A 13,150-nucleotide genomic window follows, 5' to 3' on the forward strand; every position below is an offset into this window, starting at 1 on the left:
CTTAAAAAAAAAAACATTGTGTTATAACAGTCCATCGGTCTCCCTTCCATCTGGACTCCTCTGTTACAACTTGGAAGCAAAGCCTGCAATGCTTTTCACCAAAAATTTATTACTAAGCTACGTTTTTGTATTCACCTTACAATTATCCTGTAATTTGGAAGGTAACTGAACACAAAGAAGAGATGCTAGCAAAGGAAGAGTCTGAATATACACTTTGCTTTTCAGGCATCACTTTAAAGCTCTATTATTGCTATTACTTTGGGACAATCAGAAAGTGTGACTTTCTGTCATAGTCACTTAAATCTCTGCTACATTTTTGTAAAGGATTTTGAAGAAGTCAAAAAGGAAAAGCTAAAAGGTTTTTCTACTGGTTTTAAACTAAGACAGGGGAGGTTTAGGTTAGAGATTAGGAAAAAGTTTTTCACCCAAAGGGTGGTGGCACACTGGAACAGGTTTCCCAGGGAGGTCGTGGATGCCCCATCCCTGGAGGTATTCAAGGCCAGGCTGGATGTGGCTCTCAGCAGCCTGGTCTAGTGGTTGGGGGGCCTGCATATGGCAGGGGGGGTGAAAATAGGCGAGTACTATGGTTCCTTTCAAGGCCATTCTATGATTCTAGCCATCCCAGCACAGATGGTTGCTTAAATGTTAGAGGTTTACTACCTCATATAATTCATGATCCAAGGTTTCCACTATGACACTTTCACTTGACTGGTCGATGCGGACAACTGGCTTCCTGAGCTTCACCCGGCCTCCCAGCCGCTCCATTATTTTCTCACTGATCTGGCCAGAGCCCCCGACAAACTTCCTCTCCTGAAACACAAGAAACAATAACTCGGCAAAGTGCACCCAGCAGAGCAGTGCTTGTGAAGCGTATATCATGACAAACACTTTGCCTGGCTTTTCAAACAAACCCCATTCTTCTGTTGTTATCAAAACACTTTCGGGAAGTTTGGCAGTCTCTCACCTGGAAAACCTATCCATGTTACTTTCTCTTTCAGTGAACTCCTCACATACTTCCCATATTTGACCACCAGCCAATACTATAAATATCAGTAATCTCATGAGAAAATCCCTTCTCATGTGGTCTCCAAATGGATTCCAAAGACCTGTATGAATCAGCAAGTCTTCTGAAAAGTGCTTAAACTTTTTAACTTTTCTCTGAGCTCACTCTTATCCCTGCAGAGGTCTGTGGATCAGAAGAAGGAACCCTGATCCTCAGATAACAAGGTATAAGAAGTGACGTACCTCATACCAAAAATGTCACCTGCAATATATAATCTAACTCAAACTAAAATCACCTCTAACATAATACAGAATTCAAATAATATTTTATTCAACATATTTACAGTTATCTATAATTATGGCTTACCTATGCATATTTATGCATTTTATCATGTTTTAATGTATTCACATTTTCAGTTAATTATTTATGATTAAATAATTTGTATTTCTAAAAATATAATTATTCCTACTACAATTAGTAAAATTTGCATTTCTCAAGGAGAAGACCACTAACAGAGTCTTTACTTTATTGAAATGGAGAAGCAGCTCTAACATACCAGATTTCAAACATTTCAGAGCAATATCATATTTAAGCAGGGGTGTTCCTTTTCTTCAGGCTGATTTTAAGATCTTAACAGTTCTAATCCTTGGAAGCTAGCATCCTTAGGAACCCACCTTTGGGCTACATTTTCATTATTAATTTGGAGCGCTCTACACACTTGTGCAGCTAGCACTGCCATTTCCATTAAGTGCTTCTGAAGTGGTAAGGCTTGCTTCAGCCTCATGACAGAAATAAGCATAAGTAAAACTTGCTTTTTTAACTGTGGATAAGCAAAGTATGTGTTCCAACCAGAGCCGAGAAGGAAGCCAGCGTCAGGAAAAGATACAAATCTACTGACGCCTGGTTTGCAGGCCTAGTTTGCATCTACTGCCTAGTTTTGCAAGATCCAGAATAACGTGTAAATGAATAAAACTAGTTATTGGTGTGCTACTGGCTCAAAATCATGGACACTTCAGTTGGCTCTCTGAACTAAAATAAACAAGCAAAAGAATGAAGTTAAAACAGGCCCTGTCACAAGCCACAGAAGGTGATGGCTGACAGTACCTGTCCTCCATTGGTAGTTGAGAATATCCTTTTTGTGCCCCCACACTGCTTCACGTACCACAAAAACCAAAGGGCAGAGACCTCGTGGGGTTCAGAAGTGACATCCACATTCACAAACAGAGTTGCGAAACTCTTGGCAGCACTGCAACAAAGACAAGAAAGTGAATTAATTTAAAAACTGAAGAAGGGTGACAAGATTGCTCTTTAGTAGGTGAGAGACTGTCCTTGGCAACCTTTTCTTTCACTGCAGGCAAAGGACTCCTTAACTTCAGTTGAAGTAGGAAACATTCAATTTCTTTTACGCAATATTTTTCAAGTAACCCTGCAAAATATGTTTAATCAAGCACTGTTGTATTCCAGACAAATTAGGGCTCCAGGAGACACAACAACCCAGGAAACCTAATGTCACTTTATGCTACTAACACAAAGTTAGCTGGTCATCCTAGACTCAGGATTAAGGAAAGCAAGTCCTCCTGTCTTCTCTGGGCTCCAAAACCACCCTGTCCTCTCATGGTTGTTGGGTTACATACAATATCTGCAGCTGTTTGCACCTGTTGAATGCCTGTCCCTTAAGCACACATCATAGAGATTATTAAACACTTGCCATAAAAAAAGTTAGGGATCTCATCTAAACTATGTAAGCCTTCTGAATTAATCAGCATCCCCTCACTGCCCACTCCTCTGCTGTGCTCAGGGAGGGTGCTGCAGCTGGAACGCGACATGTGAAGAAATGTGGGTAGGAAGTCATAAGTGAAGAGACAGCAAATACACATTCACGCAAAAATCTGGTAAGAAAAGGGAAAGGATACTTTTGGTTGTTCAACTCAGTATTTTAAACAGTGGTCTGGTAGCCAGTGGTGATGAACACAGAAGTGGAAAAGTGGACTGTGTCTGAAAAAGGATCACTTCTTTGTGTCCTCCAGTTGGTGCTTTCGTAACAGCTCTACTGAAAAACACCATATAAACCTGTCCAAGATTTTGGGGTGCACTAAGACAGAGTTAATTAAGGCTCAGGGAAACATTTATTCTGCTAGAAGCAAAGTACTTCCTCTGCCCTCACTCTGAGGAGGAGTTTAAAGGGACATGGACAGGACTAGGAGATGTACAGCTTAACTGCATTGTGACTGATAGGAACTGAGATTCTACACTATTTCACATGTCAGGCATCAAGCAATCAACAACTTTCAAAACCAGTACAGAATCCACTTTTAGTTGCTTCTTTCTTTCTTCAGTCTTCGAACTTTCAAAAAAAGAAAAGTGAAAAGTGTAACTCCTACTATTTCAAGCAGCTGTAGATCTACATAGAGAAAAGGCAGCTTCTGTCCTTCCTAAAAATGCAAAGTCCCACTCAAGTAAAAAGCTGATCCATTTTCCAAAAAACTGGTGCATTCTGGCTTCACTCTTGACAGACAAAAAAATACAGAAAATATTTATCATTTTTTGTCTGTATAAACACATACTGTAAAATATTATAAATTCTGAAAGATATTTTGTCTAGTGGGAGAATTAGTATATGTATTTATTAATATTTCATAAGCAGAAGCTATTAGATGGTGGTTAAATTCTCCTAGTTTCTACTGCCTTCTCCCATTGCTTTCCAGCATTTCAGTTCCCAAGTTTCCCCTGATATTTTACCTACGAATGGCAGTATGATTTCAACTAAGAGCACTCAGGGTATTTACAGCATGCAACTCTAGCCAAAAGCAAATCTGTACAGTCTGTTAGATGAGAGGAAATAGTAGAAGATCACCCTTCTGGATCATTACCTTCCCAGGCAGGAAGTTTCTACAGCACATTGCCTAAATCTTGAACAAACAAGGCAAATCAAGCTGAGATGCACGTATAAAATCTGAAAAGCATCTTGGAATTAAGGGAGGCTGACAGTTATGCCAATGTAAAATGTCAAGTCTTATTCCATCAGAGTTTGAAAAAATATAACCGTAGTCACGTGAGCTATTGGATATTCAATGACTACCAGTGCGTGGCATTTCGCTAACTTGTAGAGTTCCTTACCAAATCAGAGGTTCAGGTGGCCAGCGGAACTCCCAGCATACATTTCTTTTGGTTTTACTGAATATGGACAGTGATACAAAGGAGAAAGGATTTCTATATGCTTTTGTGCAATTGTCACTCTTGTTAAAGCAAAACAACCAGAAGATTAAAAGTTTTTGGACAAGAGCCTACTGTCAACTCCCAACGATCATATTGCCCTTTAGAGGCAGGCTGAAGCTGTAAAAATGCCCCCATCAATGACAGTGTGAGCTTGAGTGGGTGCTAGCAGGCTTCTGCACCAAGCTCATGCATGCTCGCTGCAGCCACGTGTCGGGTGCTTAGAAATTCTGAAGAGGTTGTTGTAGAAATCAGTCTGCTTTATAGCAAGGCAGAATTAATATTGTTTTTCACTTTGGTGCGAAGATAACCAAATTCCTGTTGAATGGCAAGTAAAAAAAATTACTTTGATGTATACATAAAAACAGGAAGCATTTACAGTTTCCCTGGATGGTATATAGTGCGGCAGTTAAACAACAGAATGATGGGTGTTAAAGTGATTTAGTGCTATTTCAAGATATATGTTATTTTTACAGCACTTTGGTAAAATCAGATGCATATTTCCTGCACAGAACAAATGTGTGTTCTTCCACCAAAAGTTTGATTCAAAAACCTGATGTAGCCAGAGTGTTTTTCTCTTAAAAGTTAAACACACAGTAAAGAGAGGGAAAGTGCATATAATAGATGAAGGTATTACCTATGTCTTCAGAAATAACCCTCCTCAAATACATTTTCCTTTTACATTTATTTTAGTCCAAAAATTTATGAAAATATAACAGAATCTACTGTCTGTGTTAACAGGTGTTGTGGTCCATTATTACAAGATTTTCTCACTCCATTTCTTTAAAAAGGCTGTATTCTAGTGCTAGTTATATCTGTTCGCAAAGCAGTAATGCATATTTAGAACTCTAAAGTATATAAGCTACATTTAATATTAAAGAGTTTACTTTGTCCAGCAAATTTTATCTATGAAATCTTGCATAGTCATTTTGTCCCATTCTTCTGCATGTGGAGCCTTCCATGGGGCTTCACTGGGAATCTAAGGAGACCAAAGAGCATTCATCAGCAAGTGAACAAGTGGCATAAAAAACAGATAACTAACACAATCAATCACAAATGATCTTATCTTTACATGGCAATTCAATTTGCACATTCCAGGCAGGTGATACAGTGAGCTTAACAGAGGATACTTTTAGGTTTTTCCTGTTTGTTTTAAGATTTTCGTGTTAGGTTTAAGAATAGAGGGTAATTTTAGCATTAAGAACTTTGCCTAGAAATTCAAATTACAGTGTTAGGGAATGTCTCTGAGTTATTTCATATCTCTCACATTCATCTATACAAGTAACAGCAACCTCTTCTCAAAGTCTTTCAGCTCAGTCAACAGGAAACATACATGACTGGTAACAAACTAAAGCGGCTGAGCTGAATTGGAGGGTGGAGAAGGGCATATGTTGAAGGTCTACAAACCTCTTAAAACATTACTTACCCAATCATCAAGAAAAGTGCTAAGAATCACATGCACAAACCCTAATGTTCACATATGCAGAAATATGAAGGTATGACTGCAGACAGCCTCAGCAACATGGCCTTCAGAAAAGCTTGCTAGGATGCCACTCATAACATGTGCTCTGACCATCAGCATGTACAAAAATGCACAACATAGTGCTGCTCTTGCCAGCACCAGGTTTGTTCAAGCTAGAGCAGCCTGGACTATCTGCATCCTAGTCCTTTCTTCACTCTGCCCTTCATGGAAACAAAGCTGAGCTGAGACGGGCAGCTGCAACTCCTCATGCCATACCTCCTTTCCCATTTCATCCATGGTCCTCCATAGGTTGTTGTAGTCCAGGTAGGCTAACGGATTCCACACAGTAGGGAACGGACCTTTAAAGGGGTAAGACTTACCCTGCAAGATGAAAAACAAACAAAAACATCATAAAAACAAATACAACCATAATCATGGCTTCTCTGTGCAGAAGCTGCACCAATTGCTTAAGTGCTCACTGGAAGAAAGCACAAATATAACCAATACATGTAACAGCTTCCGATAGATCATGTCTGTGTGTGCATGTAGAACAAGAAGCAATGGGCACAAAATGAAACACAGGAGCTTCCATCTGAATTTAAGGAAACACTTCTTCAGTGTGAGGGTGACCAAGCACTGGCACAGGTCACTCAGTGAGGCTGTGGAGTCTCCAGCCTTCGAGATATTAAAAAACCATCTTGACACGGTCCTGGGCAACTGGCTCTAGGAGGCCCTGCTTGAGCAGGGGGTTGAACAAGATGACCTCCAGAGGTCCTGTCCAACCTCAATCATTCTGTGATCCTGTTATTCTACATATACAACTTAAGTGTGATACACAGTTGAATTAAGTCAGTTGTGTGCAGAATTGATAATGCCTTGTATCTTCAAAGCTTTATATTGGGCGATTCTGGGCAACAAAACTAACACTCTGCAGTAGAGTAACTACGATCAGACCAAAAAGAATGAGATGGAACAGCATCGCTCAACTGAGATGAAAAATGGAAACAGATGTTACACTTTTTTCTGTTAAATGTTCATTAAAAGAATGAACTGTTAATTGTATTTAGTGGGGTTGTTTTTTCTTTCAAAATCAGACAAAATCAGCTGTGATGACCTTTATTATAGGCTAAAATCACAGCTTGGTGCCTTTCCTGGAAAAAAATAGTTTCAGCTAACCTAAAAATCCCTAGCCCTACAGAAAATGTAGCATTTACTAATAATGACTCATTATTCCAATCCAACTCCTCTAGCCATAAATTCCAGACAGTGATAGTATGGCCAATATGAATGTCACTATATATTTAATAGTTAGATTCTATATATCTATATATCCACCACTAGATATTCAGAAAGTCTAGCTGAACTAAGAATAGAAGATGACAGGTAACTTCTAGAACTATTTCATTTGCATGGGACTTCCCTGGTTGACTATATGGATGGCAGCATAACAGCTTTAAAAATTCACAAAGAAATGCTCATTAGCATTATGTGGTTACTCATTTTTTCACAATGCATTCTGGACTCCATAAAATAGATCAACAATAAAGGCCGTATTGTGTGCCACAGCTGATTTTTCAAAGCTTATATTAAATTATGTATTTAAGTGGGCACTGTATTAGCATGAATATCAACTGGAAGAAGTACTAACTTTCAATAGATATTTGATGCAGTGCCACACCAACCCTTCACTGAAAAAAAATTTACGCTGGCTTCAGAAGAAATACTGCATCAAGATTCAATATTTAGAACCAAGGAACAACACCACCAGTGTCTTGTTGACAAGAAGTATCCGAAGACCACTTACGCAAAGGAGTATCAGTCTTGATTTGATTTAGCCTCTTTATTAATAATGTGAAAGAAGGGACAGAGAGCACATTATTCAAATCTGCAAGTGTTTGCAAGGACTTCTAATTCAAACTGAGAGATAGAAAGCAGTAAGACCAAAAATCAAACCTAAAGATAAGAGAAAATTAGTTTACAAAAACACCCCAGCAGGTTAAAGAAAGTGAAGAAGAAACTGTTTTTTCACCTAGTCTTTGTACAGACATAGGACTCTTAACAGAATCCTTGCAAGAAAAACCAAGGTAGAAAGCAAAGTGTAGGAGGAAAGAAATTAATTCTTTGGTACATAGACACATGAAGAAGTAGCTGCAAAACAACAATTTCATTTTGCAGGGCTTCTGAGGAGAGATTATGGTTTGTAAAATTCCAGAACATCGAATTTTAACAAGTTTTTCAGTCAAAAGGTTTGTCATAGCCAGAGTAGACCTCCAGTCACTTCACGAGCCAGAGGTACCAAGGTTGAAAACTTAGCATTTCCGAATCAAGAACGGACATTACAGCACATGTTCACAAATACTCCAGAAAATGGAGGTGTGGTTTGTTTTGGTTTGGTTTTTTGGTTTTTTTTACATTCAGTGCATTTCTACAGCTCTTGTGCTCAGCCATATGAAAATACATTAAACTGAAATCAAGAAAACATATCCCTGTAGACAGAGATGAACACAGTGAGCTTGTTTTATCAGAAGCATTTGGTCCCGACATGGACATTTGGTTACTATTACAGAGTCTCTTAACATTACCTTAATTTGAACTGGGGCACACCTTCATACTCAGCTGCCAAAGGGCTATGAAAGAGCAACAAAAGCTCTCAGACTGAGTACCTACCTTCCTGTCCCAGCTAGTAACATCTGAACCACCTTGGTTACCTTTTAGCCTTTTTGGGCACATTAAAATTCCATAACTAACTCCTATGGCAGCCAGAAGTCAGTTTTACTGTGCCGCCTTCTGAAAACTGGAGCCACTCTTCACCAGTGTAAACACCAGACAGAGCATATCAGTTTGGTTTAAAGTATCTAGCATTTCCCAGATTTACATTTACAAAACCTGTATCCTGCTGTGCTCAAGAAAACCAGGGCAGCATCAGAATGGGTTATTCCAATTACTGATTTTGTTCTGAGCTTCCTGCTCAGCCAGAGGCAATCTTAACTGAGTTATTCCCTCTGAGTTAACTCAAGTCTTATGAATTCCTTGCGGTGCTTCCTCATGAGCACAGGCTAAGAGACAAACAAAACATATCTTTGTTTTAGTACTCTTCTATTTCACCGCATTTGAACTGCTGAAAGGGAAATCTTTGGTATGCCTCTTGTGCAGAAACCTGGGGAAACAAGTCTCATAAAGCACAAGAACAAACTTCAACCTGGAAAAATAAAAACAATCATAAAAGCAAGGGAGTCTCCTGTGAAAGCTACCTTCAAGAGCTCCTAAGACATTACCTAAGGCCTGATCCTTCTTTCCTACACAGACAAAACTCCAAGAGCTGTCAATCAGAATTTTGTTTGAGAAGAAACTGCAAGATTAGGCTCTACACAGAAACAAAAATAGCAGCATCAAAGAAAGACTACACATAGCTCTGAGTAATTTCCAACAAACGGAAACATTTCAGCTCTACTTATCACGAATTTGCACTTTTGCAAAAAACAACCACCTTATTGATATTTAGGCAAAATTTGCCTATTTCTATCATATTGCTGGGAATAGCATTCTCCATACCTCCTGATGCTGTATAATCTCTAAAGAAAAACAAGACACAGATGAAAAATATGCCCCAAGATACACAAAACATTTCCTTTTCAATTTTTTTTATACCTAAATCAGAGCAGTATAAAACCAGCAATAATAACAACCACCCCTTCTAACCATTTGACATTTCAACACCAGCCCTATAATGCTCAGAATTATTTTTTTTTTTTTTTTTTTTTTTTTTTTTTTGGTCTTGGGGGTTTTTTAAAAACGACATATAATTTTTTTTTTTTTTTTTTTTTTTTTTTTTTTAGGGCTTAGTGGTATTTAATACAGGCATATATATTTTTTAGAAACTGTTTCATGATGCCACTTGCAATGCAGCAGAACACCACCATCAGCCTACCTGCTACTGTATGGGTCACCTGCTGCTTACAAAGGCTGTTGTTGCAGTATGGGCTATGGCATATTTAAGAAACTGAAACTATAGGGAGGAAACTCATGCAACACAGATGTCTCAGGAATAAATAAACAGGGAAATGAGAAATCCACTTTGTCACAAATATTACAATTCTCAATAGATTCTTCTCATGCATCTGCTTCACGTCAACCAGCGTTTGGTTCAGTTACGCTGGACGCAAGTGATACAAGTAGTATGGAAAAAACTTTCCGCATACATGAGCTCTATTTCAGGTAAAATAGTTGACATAAGAAGTAGATTATTACAGGGGAAAAAAAACCACAGCATGGCAACGCAATATGAGCAGCTGGGAGGGCACAGGGACCAGATCCCACACACATTTTCCTGGGAGGGTAAGAGTGAGTGAACGGTTGGCTGAGAAAGGACACACTCTGCCAGGAAATATCATCAGTACCTCAATGCAGAGTGGGATCTCAGGAGAAAGTCTACTTTTGCAGGCACAAGACAACTTTATGCTCCCCCTAAACATTATGTGCCCAGGTAGCGCCCAAGTGGGTGTGGTATTGTGAACTGAAGCCCCTGGTGCCACTGATACATGCATTTTCTTATAACACAGTATAAACATTTTATAAATATAGTCAGCTTCCATTGGAAGAAATTAGACAGTGGGGTGCATTCTCTGCATCACTGAGTGAGCACAGATATTCCCTCAGCTAAACTATCTAAACCTTGCAGTAACTGATGCTAACTTCACCAAGATGTCACTCTGCATGTTAATTCACAGTTACATAGGTTTCTAGGCACGTAGTGCCCTCTGCTGATTCACAGCACTGGTACATCACACACACCTTGGTCTCTCAACTTAAAATCCTAGCAACATCATTCATATGAAGCACAGAAACAGTAAGATGCAAAGTTGTGAGAAGGAAAACAAGAAACAGAAAAGCATCACTTCAGGCTCTAACTCTATACCCGTCTCAGATACTCAGTTTCCCATCTGCTGCCCTGTGGAAAACTGTCCTTTTGGTTTGGTTTGTGTGGGGTGTTTTGGGTTGTTGTTTTTTTTTAATCTATAGCATCTAGCAGTATGTATCTTTCAGACTAAGCCACCTGTGTAATCATAATTCTCAGTAAAACATGGCAACCAGCTGGAGCAAGCTGAGAGAGGTATACAGGCGTACTTAGAAAACAGTAACAGTGTTGAGCTTCACTGAAGTTCTCTTCTTTGAGAAATTGTTCAGGAGCTCATACACTCAGATGGTTACTATACTGACAGTATCCTAAAGGTCAAAAGATAAATAAGTTAGAAAATATAAACGCAGCACAAAGAAATCTGAATAACTGATGGTGTGAAGCTCCAATATTAAGACACACCAAAATATCCTCCAAATATCTTTCAGTATCTAATTTGAGATCATCAGCTGTGGACGCCAGAGTGTTTTATGAAATTCAGTCAGCAAAAGTAATTCCATTTTAAGTGTAGGATAGCCAGAGACATTGGCTTGAAACACACATCTTGAAAAGGAAAGGAGTTAACTGGGAACAATTTGTTCATCTTCACTCTGACACAATATCAGTCATAGAATTGCTGGAATACTTGTCTTAGCTGCAAAAAAAAAAGGCAGAATGAGAAAAACAACAACATCGAAATTATTTAGAAAGGGAAATTGAGGTTCTGCCATGAATTTAAAAGTGAATATAACTATCTGTTCTAATCAACTGAGAAAAGAGTTAACTAAGTCTCCTTCCTACCAGGATAGGTTTTTTTTGTTGTTGTTGTTTCAGACACTAAAAAACACCTTTGCAAAGAGCATTGAGGTGTCTTATGACGCACAAATTCATAGAGACTGTGGTTGTAAATATTCTTTGAAACTGGGCCAGCGTGTGGCTTTTGACACCTGAATTAAACCTGCCAACAAAGTAAATAATCGAAAAATTTTCAGTATTTCTAGAAGAAGTCTTAAAAAATACCTCCTTCCCCTCCCACAAGTGGATAAATGGGCAAAAGTAAATGAAAACAGGAGAAAAGAGGAGTTTAATTTGGGACAAAGTCATCAAGTGAGCTCTGCCTCCAGAAAACATAACCAAGCACACAGGCTGCACACCCCCTCTCACAACTAAAACACTGTCTTTAAAGCAGAAGATAACGTTGGGCTCACAAGTTCTGCTTCTGAGATATTCTAGGTTATCAAATTTCTTACCTAAAAAAAAAATGAAACCTTACATAAAATTTTACGATATGGGAAACCCAGTATGCTCAGCCAGCTGTTCCTGTATGAAATACACAGTTCTCTAATTGTTTTTCTCAATTAACTTCTCAAAGGAAACAAAAATCAGTTCTTAAAATCAGATGCAACTGAAGCTTTTCTCCCAGCTGCCTGAATTAAATACGCTAGGTGGGAGCATGGTTCCTTTTCCTTATCTCCTAGGGAACAGACCCTGGGGCCTGGGAGGGCTAAGACTGACATAGTTTCTTTCAATTTGGGTTTAATTAAGAAATGCATACTTTATTTCCAGTTCAGTTTTCTTACTACTTTCATCTTTTATGTCACAGCTGCCAGTCTTCCAGTCAATCTTCTTGACCAATAAACATCCCTTGCAAGACCTTCCTTTACAGTCCCCTTTGACAGAGATCATTTTGAAGATTTGCTGTAACGTAATCTTGCTTCATTTAGGCTGCTGTAATACAAATATTATCCATCTTTTAATTATAAAGGCCTAATTACGAACTTCCTTCTTGCAATTACTGCAGGTGGCTGTCAGAAAAAAAGAAAGATGCCCCTTTACTTACAGGGCAGGTCCAATGAGACCAAAACAAAACCGGCCTTTTCTATACTCCTGCCAATGACTGCTCTTCATTCCCAGCATGAAGGATATACCTTGTGGGAGTCTGGAAGATGCTTTCTCCAACTTCAGCCTATACAATCCTCAGACTTTCTTTTGAGGCTACCAGCAAGTGATTTGCCTGGGTTAAGCTGAGACAGAGTTAACCTTCTTCATAATAGCTAGCAAGAGGCTGTGTTTTGGATTTGTGCTCAGAAGAAAGCTGATATAAAGTGATGTTTACATGGCTGACAAGGTCTTTCAGCTTCTCTGGCTGTCTGCAAACAGGAGAAGCTGGGAGGTAGCACACCCCAGTTACTAGCCCAGGATTAGATCTTAGGTTCGGGATTGAGACCCAAAGTGGCCAATAATCTATTCCATAACATACACGTCATGCCCAGTATATAGGTGAGGACCCTCTGAAAGATTGGCCCTTTTTTGTTCCGGCTCCCTTTTTGCTTCAGACCATCTTGCTCCAGGTGGTCGCTCGCCCAAGGCCTTCCCCCTGCCATGCCTCCGATCAGCTCTCAGTCTGGGACACTCAGACTGTTATCTCCGTTCCGTGAGTGCGGGTTCAGGACTCTCCCTGCTCCAGGATCACTAGCTGGGAACAGGCTGAGCCTTGGTCATCGGGTGGGGGGGCAGTATCACTGTTTATCACTCATTCATAAACTTGTATATACTGTTCTTTTCAATATTATTGTAG

General features: G+C 39.2%; 1 protein-coding gene across 1 annotated transcript in view; it reads right to left on the reverse strand.

Moving 5' to 3' along the window:
• The window catches only part of LOC104461587 (amine oxidase [flavin-containing]-like), a 17,555-nt gene extending 11,502 nt beyond the window's left edge, over positions 1 to 6,053 (reverse strand). The window contains exons 1-4 of the mRNA XM_010073224.1: positions 5,955 to 6,053; positions 5,104 to 5,195; positions 2,108 to 2,249; positions 661 to 810 (exon numbers count right to left, since the gene is read on the reverse strand). Of these exons, the coding sequence (XP_010071526.1) occupies positions 661 to 810; positions 2,108 to 2,249; positions 5,104 to 5,195; positions 5,955 to 5,975 (405 nt within the window). The 5' untranslated portion in view covers positions 5,976 to 6,053. The remainder of the gene's footprint in view (positions 1 to 660; positions 811 to 2,107; positions 2,250 to 5,103; positions 5,196 to 5,954) is intronic.
• Positions 6,054 to 13,150: the final 7,097 nt, after the last annotated feature.

Source organism: Pterocles gutturalis, unplaced genomic scaffold, assembly GCF_000699245.1.
Source record: "Pterocles gutturalis isolate BGI_N339 unplaced genomic scaffold, ASM69924v1 scaffold7202, whole genome shotgun sequence".
In the NCBI taxonomy this organism is placed as follows: Eukaryota; Metazoa; Chordata; class Aves; order Pterocliformes; family Pteroclidae; genus Pterocles; species Pterocles gutturalis.